This window comes from Malaclemys terrapin, chromosome 1 (assembly GCF_027887155.1).
Source record: "Malaclemys terrapin pileata isolate rMalTer1 chromosome 1, rMalTer1.hap1, whole genome shotgun sequence".
NCBI classification, from domain to species: Eukaryota; Metazoa; Chordata; order Testudines; family Emydidae; genus Malaclemys; species Malaclemys terrapin.
In genome coordinates this window covers 137,514,753-137,529,520 of record NC_071505.1, presented here as the reverse complement: position 1 = coordinate 137,529,520, position 14,768 = coordinate 137,514,753, and the positions used below count along the sequence as shown (strand labels likewise).

The 14,768-nt window shown below is 49.5% G+C and overlaps 1 protein-coding gene across 1 annotated transcript in view; it reads right to left on the bottom strand.

Moving 5' to 3' along the window:
• LOC128843630 (antigen WC1.1-like) overlaps nucleotides 1-14,768 on the bottom strand; it is a 70,891-nt gene that overhangs the window by 20,403 nt on the left and 35,720 nt on the right. Inside the window, exon 6 of the mRNA XM_054040615.1 lies at nucleotides 523-840. Coding sequence (XP_053896590.1) covers nucleotides 523-840 — 318 coding nt within the window. The remainder of the gene's footprint in view (nucleotides 1-522; nucleotides 841-14,768) is intronic.

The following is a 14,768-nucleotide window of genomic DNA, read 5'->3' as shown; positions in this document are numbered from 1 at the left end:
GAAAAACATCCACAAATATTTAATAAATTTCAATTGGTAGTCTATTGTTTAACAGTGTGATTAAAACTGCAATTAATCATGATTAATTTTTTTTAATCTCAATTAATGTTTTGAGTTAAACACGTGAGTTAACTGTGGTTAATGGACAGCCCAAGTTTTTCAAGAAAAATCTGAACATTTTCAATGAAAACAGACATTTTGTGAAAATTTGTAATCTTATTCCGAAGATTTTTCATGGGAAAAAAGTTTTGATGAAATGTTTTGAACAGCTCTAATACATAAAAATATAGGAGATAGCGAGAGAGAAGTTGCTATAGTGCATTAACCCTATAACATGACTATGCTTTGTTCTGTATATAATATATTTTTACTATCAATGGGTCACAGTTTGAACCTCAGATCCACATCATTTCAAGGACTGCTGAGATCACAGCACAAGGTGGGGTGGAGGCAGGCCCTGTGGTGGGCCATGTTCCCACTGAACAAGTACAGGATATTTATAAGATTGTCACCCTAAGTCACCTGAGCAAACGACACCGACGTCCTCAGCAATTCCTGCCTGGGCTGTCTCAGATGCGGAGTTGTCACAGAGAGTCAGACGAGTCTCATTTCCTGCACATCGGACACTTTTCAGCCCCACGGGGCCTGTTCCTCGCTCAGACTTAGAGGGATTATAAGCTTTCTCAGCGACTCCGCACTGGAGCTGTCTGCAGACCACGGTGGCATCGTTCATGTCCCACTGGTCATCCAGCACTCTGCTCCACACACCATGGAGGGAAATCTCGACTGTCCCATTGCATCGGCTCTCTCCATACAACAGTCTGAGCACCTCAGAACGACCTGGGCTCACAGAAACACAAAATATGCTGAATAACACTCCCTGCTGGTACTGCACTAGAAATAATACACAGGTGTAATGTGAAACACAGGTTTCTGTGCCAAGTGGAAGGTAACCCTCACCACTGTGCAGTGATAGAGGGAACAACCTCTCTCAAGGGTTTCATTTGTCTGTCTACTCAGAAATGCAGGAGGTGATGGAGGGAAAGAATTCCCCAGCTCTGAGATCAGAGCTTGCAGGATGTGGAGCGCTCTCTCCTCCCTAAGGAGTCAATGTCAGTGGAGAGTGCTTAGGAACACCTGGCAGATCAGGCCTCTGGTTACCAAAACGTTCTGTGTAAAAGTGCTCAGTGCTCACCCCACACACTGATAGCGGCAGCACTGTGAGATCGCTGTGATTTACAACAGGAGTCTATGTATTGGCCTGCAATGTGTGCCCCAAGCGCCCCACTTCCCTGCTGCAATTCCCAGATCCAGCACTGCCAGGACATGTGGCTCCTTTAAAGAAAACCCTGCCCTGTTTGTCCCTGTTCAGTGTACATTGCTGACCTGCAATCACCGCGTCAGCTCCAAACTCATAAGGAGCTAACACAATAAAGGCTTTTCTGCACCCGGCAGGGCTTTTCCAGGCCAGGTCTGCAACTCTGAACACTTGAGTTTCCTTTCTCATGAACTCTAGCTATTGTCTTGGCTGGAGATGATGCTTGGAGGGGTGAGTGACCTCTGGGCAATGGAGAGAAAGGTCCCATTTTTTTCCAAACATATGTATTTTTCATTTTAAAACATTGTCCACTGTGAGCACGTAAAGATGTTGAAGTTCCTTGTGGGAGAAGCCAAGACCCTTTCTGGTGATTACGTCATTGGAGATTTATACAGTGTAAACAGCACCCTATATTTCAAAGGAGCCAAAGTGCTCCCAAAATATGATCTGTAAACCTGTCAAATCTTCCTAAATAAATAAATAATTGTAAGACTATACATACAGAGGGCAGTAATGACTCCATATTTAAAGATGAGATTAATATTGCACTTAAGACAGGGATTATTAAAGTTATGTATGGTCTGATTCTCACATTAGGGCTCCTATACTCTGAGCAGGTGTAAAGGAGCCCTTAGGGTTATAAGAATTGGGCCCAGTGCAATCTCCCCTTACTTCCCACACAGAATCTGTGTCAGTGCGACTCACACTCCTTGTACTGCAGCATTTGACTTTATTTCTCTGACAGGAAGCGAAAGGTGCAGTGGGGAGGGGTCATAGATTTTAGCTGGATACTCTGGGCCTCTGTTACATTATGGGCAATCCAGCTGGCAGGTCACACCCTAGTCACCCTCTGAGGGCAGAGCTAGAGTGCGGGGAGGGGGAGGGGAAGGTTATAAATACAGGGGTTGAAGGGCTTTTATTCACTTGAAAGGCTACAACGGCACAGCTGCAGCGCTGCAGCTGCACCTCTGTAGCCCTTTAGTGTAGACCCTACCTATGCCGACCGGAGGGGTTCTCCCTTTGCTGTAGTTCATCCACCTCCCCAAGAGGTGGTAGCTAGCTTGACAGAAGAATTCTTCTGTTTACCTAGTGCTGTCTACACTGGGGGGTAGGTTGGCTTAACTATGTCAGTCAGAGGTGTGGATTTTTCATAACCCTGAGTGATGTAGCTGGGTCAACCCATCTTTTTAATGCATGCCATGTTGAAGACAGGCCTGTGGACTCAGTGGCTGATATATGCTGTTAGGATATAGATATTCAGGCCTGTCTGTAAAGGCCTATACTTTAAGAATTTAGGTATATGTTTATCATTTAGCTACTTATAGAAGTTTAAAAGAAAGAATCAAAATCACTGTTTGCCTGTGTAAGGGCCTTCTCTCACTGTGACAGTCTGAGAACAACCATAACCTGGAAAGTGTATGGTCACATCTTCACACATTTCAGACCAGTCATATTGAAATAAGGCAATTTAGGGCTGTTAGAAAGGTGATCTGATCTATCACCTCCACATAAAAGGAAGAGCCTAGAAGATGTAAAAGGAAATTTAGTTTGATAGTTTTCTGTTTGGTAAGAACTCACTCATTAATAGACTAAGCCCTGGTCTACGCTACGAGTTTAAGTTGAATTTAGCAGTGTTAGATCAATTTAACCCTGCATCTGTCCACGCGACTAAGCCATTTTTGTCACCTTAAAGGGCTCTTAAAATCTATTTCTGTATTCCTCCCCGACGAGGGGATTAGTGCTGAAATCGACCCTGCTGTGTTGAATTTGGGGTAGTGTGGATGCAATTCGACGGTATTGGCCTCTGGGAGCAATCATAGAGTGCTCCATTGTGACCGCTCTGGACAGCACTCCCAACTCAGATACACTGACCAGGTAGACAGGAAAAGCCCCGCGAACTTTTGAATTTCATTTCCTCTTTGGCCAGCGTGGCGAGCTGATTAGCACAGGTAACCATGCAGAGCTCAGCAGCACAGGTGACCATGGAGTCCCAGAATTGCAAAAGAGCTCCAGCATGGACCATACGGGAGGTACTGCATCTGATCACTGTATGGGGAGATGAATCTGTGCTATCCAAATTCCATTCCAAAAGACGAAATGCTGGAATATTTGAAAAAATCTCCAAGGGCATGAAGGACAGAAGTTATAACAGGGACCCGCAGCACTGCCACGTGAAACTTAAGGAGCTCAGGCAAGCCTACCAAAGAACCAGAGAGGCAAACGGCCACTCCGGGTCAGAGCCCCAGACATGCTGCTTCTATGATGAGCTGCATGCCATTCTAGGGGGTGCCCCTACAACTACCCCACCCCTGTGCTTCCCTCCTCTCCCACCCCTCCCGGGCTACCTTAGCAGTTATCCCCCCATTTGTGTGACGAATTAATAAAGAATGCATGAATTTGAAACAATGACTTCATTGCCTTTGCAAGCGGAAATCAATGGGGGTGGAGAGGGCGGTTGGCTTACAAGGAAGTAGAGTGAACCAAGAGGTCGGGTTTTCATCAAGGAGGAACAAACAGAACTTTCACACTGTAGCCTGTCCAGTCATGAAACTGGTTTTCAAAGCTTCTCTGATGCACAGCGCACCCTGCTGTGCTCTTCTAACTGCCCTAGTGTCTGGCTGCGCGTAATCAGTGGCCAGGCGATTTGCCTCAACCTCCCACCCCGCCATAAATGTCTCCCCCTTACTTTCACAGATAGTGTGGAGTACACAGCAAGCAATAATAACGATGGAAATATTCGTTTCGCTGCGGTCTAACCAAGTCAGTAAACTGCACCAGCGAGCTTTTAAACATCCAAAAGTACAGTCTACCACCATTATGCACTTGCTCAGCCTATAGTTGAACTGCTCCTTACTACTGTCCAGGCTTCATGAGCCATGGGAGCAAGGGGTAGGCTGGGGTGGGTGCGACTGTGCGGTGCTGCCCACTGGGAGAGCAGCCTGAGGCTGAAGCCTCCAGCTGGCATGATATTCCAGGCAGGACTGAATCTCCAGTACACAAAACTTAAAGAAGAGAATGACCTGGAGTCATTCCCATTTTTGTCCAGGCGCCCCCGACGAACCTAACTGAGGTCGGCCAGGAGCACCTACGGGACGACGACGATGGTTAGCAGTCGTATTGCACCATCTGCCATCCGCAAGGCAAAGCAAGGGGATGCTGCTGTGTAGCACTGCAGTACCGCATCTGCCAGCAGCACCCAGGAGACATACAGTGACAGTGAGCTGAGCAGGCTCCATGCTTGCTGTAGTATGTCGTCTGCATGAGTAACCCAGGAAAAAAGGCGAGAAACAATTCTTTGCTGTTGCTTTCATGGAGGGAGGGAGGAAGGGGGGCCTGACGACATGTACCCAGAACCACCTGCGACAATGTTTTTGCCCCATTAGGCATTGGGAGCTCAACCCAGAATTCCAATGGGTGGTGGAGACTGCGGGAACTGTGGGATAGCTACCACAGTGCAACTCTCTGAAAGTCAACGCTAGCCTCGATACTGTGGACGCACACCGCCGACTTAATGCGCTTAGTGGGGACACACACAATTGACTGTATCAAATCAATTTCTCAAAAATCGACTTCTATTAAATTGACCTAATTTCGTAGTGTAGACATACCCATAGTTGGGAAACCTTTATGTCTTAGATGTAGTTGTGAAATCCTCACTTCTGTATTGTTTTGTCATTATAGTTCACACTTTGTTGTGTTTATTTGCATGGTCTCTGTCTGGTTCTGTGATTGTTTCTGTCTGCTGTATAATTAATTTTGCTGAGTGTAAACTAATTAAGGTGGTGGGATATAATTGGTTAGCTAATCATGTTACAATATGTTAGGATTGGTTAGGTACATTTTAGTAGAATGATTGGTTAAGGTATAGCTAAGAATATTACTATATAAATTAGGGGCAAACAGGAAGTAAGTTGGGATTCAAAAATAAGGAAAAAAGGAACTTCGATTTAAGCTTGGTGGAAGTTTACCCCAATAAACATCTAATTGTTTGCACCTTCGGACTTCAGGTATTGTTGCTCTCTGTTCATGCGAGAAGGACCAGGGAAATGTGAGAGTGAAGGAATAAGCTCTCTAACATCTTGGTGCCGTGACTCGGATGGATCACATCGGATAGGTGAGTGGCAGCCTGTAAGTCCCCCCTCCCCAGCAGTCCGCGTAGCTGCTTGGAAGGGGTATGGCGAACTCTCGTGATGATAGTTGCAGGTTCTGGCAAGCTGGGCTAATGGATTTTTTGAACAAATGGATAAGGAAGAATCAGGGCCCATACCAGGTGCAGGATTCCACCTGGGATGAGATTGAGAAGGAGAAGGGGGAGGTTTGGGGAGACTCCAAGGGAAAGGAGTGTAGGAAAAAGGGAATGGTATTACAAGGTGTGTGTGCTGGGATGGCATACTGGGTAAAACGGGAAGCCGATCTCCCCCAACACATTAAGGATTTGGAGGAGATTGTGGATCAGCAACGGATTTTAACAGAAAAATCCGTGTTAGCGGTAGAGGTAGCGGATTTGAAGGCATGGGATGCTGCAAGGACAGAAGAGTCTTGTGAGGCAATCCGACGAGAGAAGGATGAACTGCTGGGGAGAGTAGGAGACTTGGGCCTGGTTTACACTAGGAGGTTATGTCAAATTTAGCAGCGTTAAATCGAATTAACCCTGCATCCGTCCACACAACGAAGCTATTTAGTTCGACATAGAGGTCTCTTAAATTCGATTTCTGTACTCCTCCCCAATGAGGGAGTAGCGCTAAATTAGACATGGCCATGTCGAATTAGGGTAGGTGTGGATGGAAATCGACGCTAATAGCTCCGGGGAGCTATCCCACAGTGCACCACTCTGTTCACGCTCTGGACAGCAGTCCGAGCTCGGATGCTCTGACCAGCCACACAGGAAAAGCCCCGGGAAAATTTGAATTCCTTTTCCTGTCTCGGCAGTTTGAATCTCATTTCCTGTTTGGACATCGTGGTGAGCTCAGCAGCACTGGCAACGATGCAGAGTTCTCCAGCAGAGGTGACCATGCAATCTCAGAATAGAAAGAGGGCCCCAGCATGGACCGATCGGGAAGTCTTGGATCTGATCGCTGTGTGGGGCGATGAGACCGTACTTTCGGAGCTGCGATCGAAAAGACGGAATGCAAAAATCTACGAGAAGATCTCAAAAGTCATGACAGAGAGAGGATACAGCCGGCATGCAACTCAGTGCCACGTGAAAATCAAGGAGCTGAGACAAGCATACCAGAAGACCAAAGAGGCAAACGGACGCTCCGGATCCCAGCCCCAGACATGCCGTTTCTATGAGGCACTGCATTCCATTCTAGGTGCGGCCGCCACACTACCCCACCACTGACCGTGGACTCTGAGGATGGGATATTGTCAATGGCCGCTTCCTCGGAGATGTTAGCAAACGGGGAAGATGAGAAAGGTGAGGAGGAGGACGAGGCAGTCGACTGCGCTTACAACGCTGATTTCCCAGACAGCCAGGATCTCTTCATCACCCTCACAGAGATCCCCTACCAACCGTCCCCAGGCGTTAACCCTGACCCTGAATCAGGGGAAGGATCAGTCGGTAAGTGTTTTAAACATGTAAACATTTATTTTAAACAGAACAGGAATATTATCAATGGGTTTTTCATGATTTGTTTGCCCTAGGCGTTTATCGTTTTAGTCCTTGGCAGTGCAACTACTGCAAAAGAATCTAACAATGTCCGGTTTATCATGATTAGTTTGCCCTAGACGCTCTACTTTTTAGTCCTTGCCAGTGCAGCTACTGGAAAAGAAGGTCTATATGTACGGGGATAGAGCAGAAATCCTCATGGGACATCTCCACGAAGCTCTCCTGGAGGTAATTGGAAAGCCTTTGCATGAGGTTCCTGGGGAGAGTGGCCTTATTGTGTCCTCCGTAGTAGGAAACTTTTCCTCGCCAGGCTATCATCAAGTACTCTGGGATCATTGCCTTGCAGAGCATGGCGGCATATGGCCCTGGTTTTTGCTGGCTTTCACGCAGCATGCGTTCTTTCTCGGTCTCCGAAATTCTCAGCAGAGTGATGTCGCTCATGGTGACCTGCTTAGAATTAGGGGACTGTTACTATTGGGACTGCTTGACTGTTCCTTTACAGAACTCTCACTGGCGGTTTACAGCCATGCGGTGGAGGCGGGAGAGGGGCAGCATACAGGGATCTTTCCTGGGGACAGCCGCGAGGGGGTGGGAAAGGGGCAGAGTTCATGCTTGCCAGATTGCCCGCAGCAGGAACTGGCCAACGATAGGAGCATTGCTTTGAAAGTGAAAGGAGGGCACAGCTATAATTTAAGTTTTAAGCAGCCAAAAGTCTACGGCTTACCATGTCAGCCTGCTACCCGAATTCCACTGTCCTGCCCCGGTTGTCTGATCTCCACTGCAAGACCCCAGGCACTGAATGCGAAGGCTGAAAATTCGACCTTGTCCTGAGTGCGCATGTGATAGGTGCTGTGCATGGTCTTGTTCACAGAGAAATACTATGTTCATTGTTCACAAAAAATTATCTTTGTAAGGAATTCACTCCCTTTTTCCCATCCCACAGCTGCGAATGTCTCCCGACCTACCATGCCATCCCCCTCGCAGAGGCTGGCGCAGATTAGGCAGAGAAAGAAAAGGACACGGGACGACATGTTCTCAGAACTTATGGGCTGCTCCCGAGCCGAGTCGGCACAGCAGACCCAGTGGAGGGAGAACATGTCTCAATACCAGGGAGCACACAGCGAACGGGAGGAGAGGTGGTGGCAGGAAGACCAGCAGGCGACTCAAACGCTGGTTGGACTAATGAGGGAGCAAACGGACATGCTCCGGTGCCTTGTGGATGTTCTGCAGGACCGGAGGCAGGAGGACAGAGCTCCGCTGCAGTCTATCTCTAACCGCCATCCCCCGCCACAAAGTCCCAAGAAGGAGGAGTGGCAGGTGCCGTGAAAACTCTCACTCCACCCCTGCAGACTGCTCAAGTACCAGAAGGCTCTCATTCCCAAAAATTCAATAAGTCCTTTCCTTCCCGCTTCACCCAAGTCCCCGTCCCAGTTTCATTCCCTAACTGTGTAATTGTTAATAAAAGATACGTTTCTGTTAATTACTGTATCCATCATGTTCTTTTAGGGGAGACTGTGTTTGAAGGGGGAGAAGGGGGTTGGTAATTGGAGAGGACAGTCACCTTTACCAGGGTACAGGCACGGGGGGCAGGTTCAGCAGAAGGTCACACACACATTGCAGTCACTAGGCACCCTTGTCAGTCTGGGAGGTGGTTTTGATGTTCTGGGGGGGGGGATGTGACTTTGTGGTGGGGGAGGGCGGATAGAGATCTTATGCAGCGGTCCTTGTCCTGGATCACAGAGCCACGCAGCAGGGGATCTGTAACCGTCCTCCCCCGCCACAAATTCACATAGCCCCCACACACAGAGTCCCGAAAAGGAGGGGTGGCAGGCTCCGTTGAAACAACCAGTCCACCACTGCGGACCACTCTATTAGCAGAAGCCTGTCATTCCTCAAGTTTAGAAGCGTTCTTTCCATCAGTACGCCCGCTACCCACCACAGTCTGCGTCCCACTTTCAACACTTTACCATGAAATGCGTAATAAAGAAAACTGTGTTCATTAACAAAGTTCCATGTCTTCTATTTTTAAATGTGTGTTGGAAGGGGGGGACGGGGTGAACGGGATATGTAGCTGGAGAGGATAGTCAACAGTAAGTGGGTAAAGAAACGGGGGCAGGTTCAGCTTCTCTTTAAACAAACTTAATAGTCACAGGTTACCCTGCTCACTGAGGAACCTAGCTTTCAAAGCCTCCTGGATGCACAGCGCGTCCCGCTGGGCTCTTCTAATCGCACGGCTGTCTGGCTGGGCGTAATCAGCAGCCAGGCTATTCGCCTCAACCTCCCACCCCGCCATAAAGGTCTCCCCCTTGCTCTCATACAGATTGTGGAGCACACAGCAAGCTGCAATAACAATGGGGATATTGGTTTCGCTGAGATCAGATCGAGTCAGTAAGCTTCTCCATCTCCCCTTGAGACGTCCAAAAGCACACTCCACCACCATTCTGCACTTGCTCAGCTGGTAGTTGAAGAGTTCTTTTGCACTGTCCAGGGCGCCTGTATAGGTCTTCATGAGCCAGGGCATTAGCGGGTAGGTTGGGTCCCCGAGGATCACTATAGGCATCTCCACATCCCCAATAGTTATTTTCTGGTCCGGGAAGTAAATACCTTCCTGCAGCCGTCTAAACAGACCAGAGTTCCTGAAAACACGAGCGTCATGAACCTTGCCCGGCCATCCTACGTTGATGTTTGTAAAACATCCCCTATGGTCCACCAGTGCTTGCAGCACCATTGAAAAGTAGCCCTTTCGGTTAATGTACTGGCTGGCCTGGTGGTCCGGTCCCAGGATAGGGATGTGAGTTCCATCTATAGCCCCACCGCAGTTTGGGAATCCCATCGCGGCGAAGCCATCTATGATGACCTGGACGTTTCCAAGGGTCACTACCTTTGACAGCAGTAGCTCAATGATTGCGTTGGCTACTTGCATCACAGCAACCCCCACGGTAGATTTCCCAACGCCAAAGTGATTCGCGACTGACCGGTAGCTGTCTGGCGTTGCAAGCTTCCAGAGGGCTATGGCCACTCGCTTCTGGACAGTCAGGGCTGCTCGCATCCGGGTGTCCTTGCACTTCAGGGCAGGGGACAGCAACTCACAAAGTTCAAGGAAAGTTCCCTTCCGCATACGAAAGTTTCGCAGCCACTGTGATTCGTCCCAGACCTGCAGCACTATGCGGTCCCACCAGTCCGTGCTTGTTTCCCGGGCCCAGAATCGCCGTTCCACAGCATCAACATGACCCATTGTGACCATGATGTTCACTGCGCGGGGTCCCGTGCTTTGCGAGAGGTCTGTGCCACTCTCAGACTTCATGTCCTCATCGCGCTGCCATAGCCTCCTCTCCCGATTTCTCAGCATCTGTCTCTGGAACAGGTGGATGATAAGCTGCGAGGTGTTGACAACGGCCATAACTGCAGTGATGGTCGCAGCGGGCTCCATGCTCGCAGTGTTGTGGTGTCCACGCTGTCACTCACCAGAAAAGTGCGCGAACTGATTGCCTGCCGGCGCTTTCAGGGAGGGAGGGCGGGAGTGACGGTTGGATGACGACAGTTACCCAAAACCACCCTCGACACATTTTTTTCCCCAGCAGGCACTGGGGGCTCGACCCAGAATTCCAATGGGCAGCGGAGACTGCGGGAACTGTGGGATAGCTGCCCACAGTGCACCGCTTCCAATGTCGACGCTTGCCCCATTAGTGTGGACTCACAAAGTCGAATTACTGTCCTTAGTGTGGATACACACGTTCGACTTTGTAATATCGATTCCACATATTCGATTTAATTACAATCGAAATACTCTCGTAGTGTAGACATACCCTTAGAGGAGAAATTGTATCAATGTAAACATGGGAGGAATGGACTTCGGAATCCCAGACCATCCCCCCACTAATAGAGCCGAAGGAGACACCTCCACCACCCTACCTTGAGAAAGCACGGTACCCACCACTGCCAGTGGACATTGTAAGCCGGCGATACAGCCCCTGTGAGAGAGGCTACCCGGGAGGAACTACAGGAGGCAGGAATAGTGGCCCCGGTTGCAGGGTGGGGGGACCATGCCTCACAAGTAGAACAGGCAGAAATCCGCCCCTTGTCCCTGAAGGACCGGGAGGCAGTACTGGGCCGTTTGGGAAAGGTACCCCGGGATGATTGGGATCAGTTTGTGCTGTGACTAGTGGAGGTGGACAGGGAGATAGAGGTTCTAACTCATGAGGACCAGGTGATCACATGGCATAGTCTTTTGGGATGGGGCACCTTAGGAATCGATGTGGCAGGACTGGCACACCCATTTCTAATCCCTGGACAGGTGGCAAAACAGTTGTTTGGGTTGTACTCTCGTACTGCGGGGATGAATAAGATGAAGCAAATCCCTGGGGAAACAGGGCGGGATACACTTAATCGCATACAGGCCTGGGCACGGTGCTTGGTGGATCCCCTGGACGGTTCATGGATGATACCCCAGACAGGGGCACCAGGATCTGGTGGGGGCGTGGAGCATGGTAGGGGTGTGGAATTGCTGGAGAAATGGTTGGAGCTGAGCGATCTGCAGTTTGTGGGGCATTTAAGGTTGCAGCACCCTGAATTTGCTCCCAATCAGCTATCCCAGTTTCTGAAACAGGCAGATGTGTGGAGACAGATGCATCGGGGGGAAAGCCGGTCCATGTTATTACTTCAGGGGATCAGTACAAGGTGGAAAGGGGTGGGCCAGCCTGGAGGGGAGAGGGAGAGGTCATGGCTTTTGGGGGGCAGCTATAGAGCAACACATCCAGAGACTGCAGGCTAAACTGACTACCCAAGATCTTACCAGATCAGGGGGAAAGTGACCCCGGAGGCCAGGGGACTGGGACTACCTGAAATGCCAGACACACAATTTTGCTTGGAGACAGGAATGTCTTCAGTGCCAGGACCCCCGCCCCACCCCCCCTGTGAACGAGTGGGAGGGACAGAGGTGGGTGCTGTGACTTAGGGCTGCCCTGGGAGGCGTCCTGTCGATTTTCTAAGCTTAGGACGGGACGCGTCTGGTCGCCCCACGCTCCAGGGGGCGATCGAAGGGATTCCCATGAGGGATTTTTTGATAGACACTGAAGCAGCCATCAGCTTAACCACATGGGGGCACGGGAGACCCTCAGAAGGAACTGTGACAATTGTAGGGGCAATGGGAGGGGAGACACAGTTAACCCTGAGGTGGGGACAAATCAAAGGAATCTGGGGGGAAGGGGAGATTATGTGGGGATGTAATGATGTGTTAAATCTGTTGGGGGGCAGGAGATTTACACAAGCTGGGACTTGTACTGGACTTAGCCAATTGGGTGTGTTTATTGGGGCAGACGCAGGACAGTCAGGGCTATACCATTCCTATGGGGATAGCCACTATGACCATTAAAGCGGCACATGCCCTCCCACCACCCCCAGCTGGGTGGGAACACATCCCTGTGTGGGCTAAGGATAACCTGGATTGTGGTAGGGGCAGCATGGAGGTACTGCTAGAGGGAGGGGACCCTCCCCCCCCCCAGAAACAATATCCTATTCCTCAGGAGGCATCGGCAGAGGTGGGGGTAACTATTGGGGAAATGGAACAGAGGGGATTGATTAGAGTGGTTGCATCCCCTTGTAATGCTGCTGTGTGGCCAGTGAGAAAGCCAAACGGCATCTGGCGCCTCACTGTGGATTATAGGGCACTAAATGTTCTGGCCAATTCACCAGCCTCAGTAGTGGCAGCGTACCCTGAAATGCTAGCCTGTATTAGACCCCAATTCCGAATTTTCTCTGTTTTGGACATAGCTAATGGGTTTTGGTCTCTGCCACTAGCTACCTCGTGTCAGTATAAAACTGCATTCACATGGGAGGGCAGACAATTCTGCTGGACAGTCCTACCCCAGGGATATCGGGACTCCCCTGCAATTTTTCACAGATACATTAGACAGGCTCGGAGGGGGTGGATTCAGCAAGGTGAGTACAATATGTAGACGACCTGTTGCTAATGTCAGAGTCAGAGGAGGAAGACAGGGAACTAACCGAGAAGGTCCTGCAAGCTTTGGCAAGAGCAGGGTTGAAGGTCAATGGGAAAAAGGCTCAGATGGGACAGACAAGAGTGACCTACTTAGGAGTGGAAGTATCCCAGATGGGAAGGGAAATCGATAAGGGACAGGTGCAGCTGATCCAGTCCCTGCCACTGCCTACGGATGTTAAAAGCTTGCAAAGTTTTCTGGGTCTAACTGGATTTTGCAGGGAGCAGAAATAGCCCAGCCTCTATTTGACCTAACCCGAGCCTCAACTTGGAAATGGTCAGAAGAGTGTACTGAGGCAGTGAGAGTACTAAAGGAAAACCTGGCCAGTGCTTCAGTGCTGGCCTCCCCGGATGGGGAGAAACTCTTTTATCTGTACCCTTTGGTATCTGACACTACCATTGGTTGTGCATTAACACAGAAGTATGGAGCAAAGGACCAACCTGTGGCCTTTGCCTCTCAACTTTTGAGTGCTGTGGAACTGAAGTATGGATGGTGTGAAAAGGTGCTGTTGTGCACCTACTGGGGGGTAGGGAAATTCAAATACCTCCCGGGAATGCAGAAAGAAATAGTCTGATCTCATCATGATCCCCTGCGGCTGTTAAACATGCATACTATCTCACAGGGACAAGTGAGTGGGCAGCGTATTGCCAAATCATTGCTGGCTCTACAAGTAGAAAACATTAAAGCAGAAGCAGGTAAAATCGAACATCGGGTGTTTCGAGCAGCTAACCCAATCAGGTAAAGGAGGGGACAATAGTATGGTTTTTGGATGGAAGCTGTATGTATCGCGGGGACAGAAAACTGCAGGCTTAGCTGTCATGGTAATCAGAGGAAATGATACAGCACCATTGGTTTCTCACTAGATGCAAGGTCAGCTCAGGAGGCAAAATTGGCAGCCTTGCTAAGGCTTTAAATGAAGTGTATTCCAAAGTTGAGCCAGAATGTTGGCTGGTGGTAGCTTCAGATTATGCATTTCGTGGGGTCACATTAATGCTGAGACGGTGGGCGGATAATCATTTCAGGGCAACAGATGGCTTCACAATCAAGCATGCTAACTGAGTGGAGAAACAAGTGGTGGAAGCGAATGGAGGAGCTCGGTCACTGTTTTACACAGATCAATGTGGCAAAGGTAAAGACACACAAGAAAACAGGACCCCTAAACAAAGGGAATAATCTGGCAGATGCAGAGGCCAAGCGGCTGCAACAGAGGCACCCTCATGGCCCTGGGAGCCAGAAGAGAGTGTGCCTGTAGCAGTGATAACAAGAAGTGGGGTGGATACAGATCAGGGAGGGCGAATTCGAGAGTTGCAAGAATCTGACCCAGGACTGGAAGGCATCATGAAACTTGGGGACAGGCATGTGCCAAAGGAGGAACTAATGGAAGGGATTTGGTGTGTCTTAACAGCTGAGGGACCAATAATGCTGTGCACCCAGGGAATCTGGACGGCTTTCTTAAGCTGGGTGCATGGGAGCTTGTCAGGGGGACAGCCCGGGTTTGAGGAGGCACTGGGAACTTTAAAAAGGTCGTGCTTGTGGCCAGGAATGGCAGCTGATTTAAAATCACACCTGGAACATGGTTTGGACTGTGCCTGGCACAACCCACCTCACAAGGTGCTAACGGGAGAATTAATGAGACAAGCCCCAAGGGGACCTTGGGAAAGAATACAAATTGACTACACAGGACCCCTACCACCAGATCACAGAAAAAAAATGATTCATGTTGGTGGTAGTAGATGCTTTCAGCAGGTGGGTGGAAGCTTTCCCCACAAAGTATCAAACTGCCCGAGTAACTGGTGAAATACTGGTAAATGAGGTATTCTCCCTGCTGAGGGGTCCCAAAGGTGAT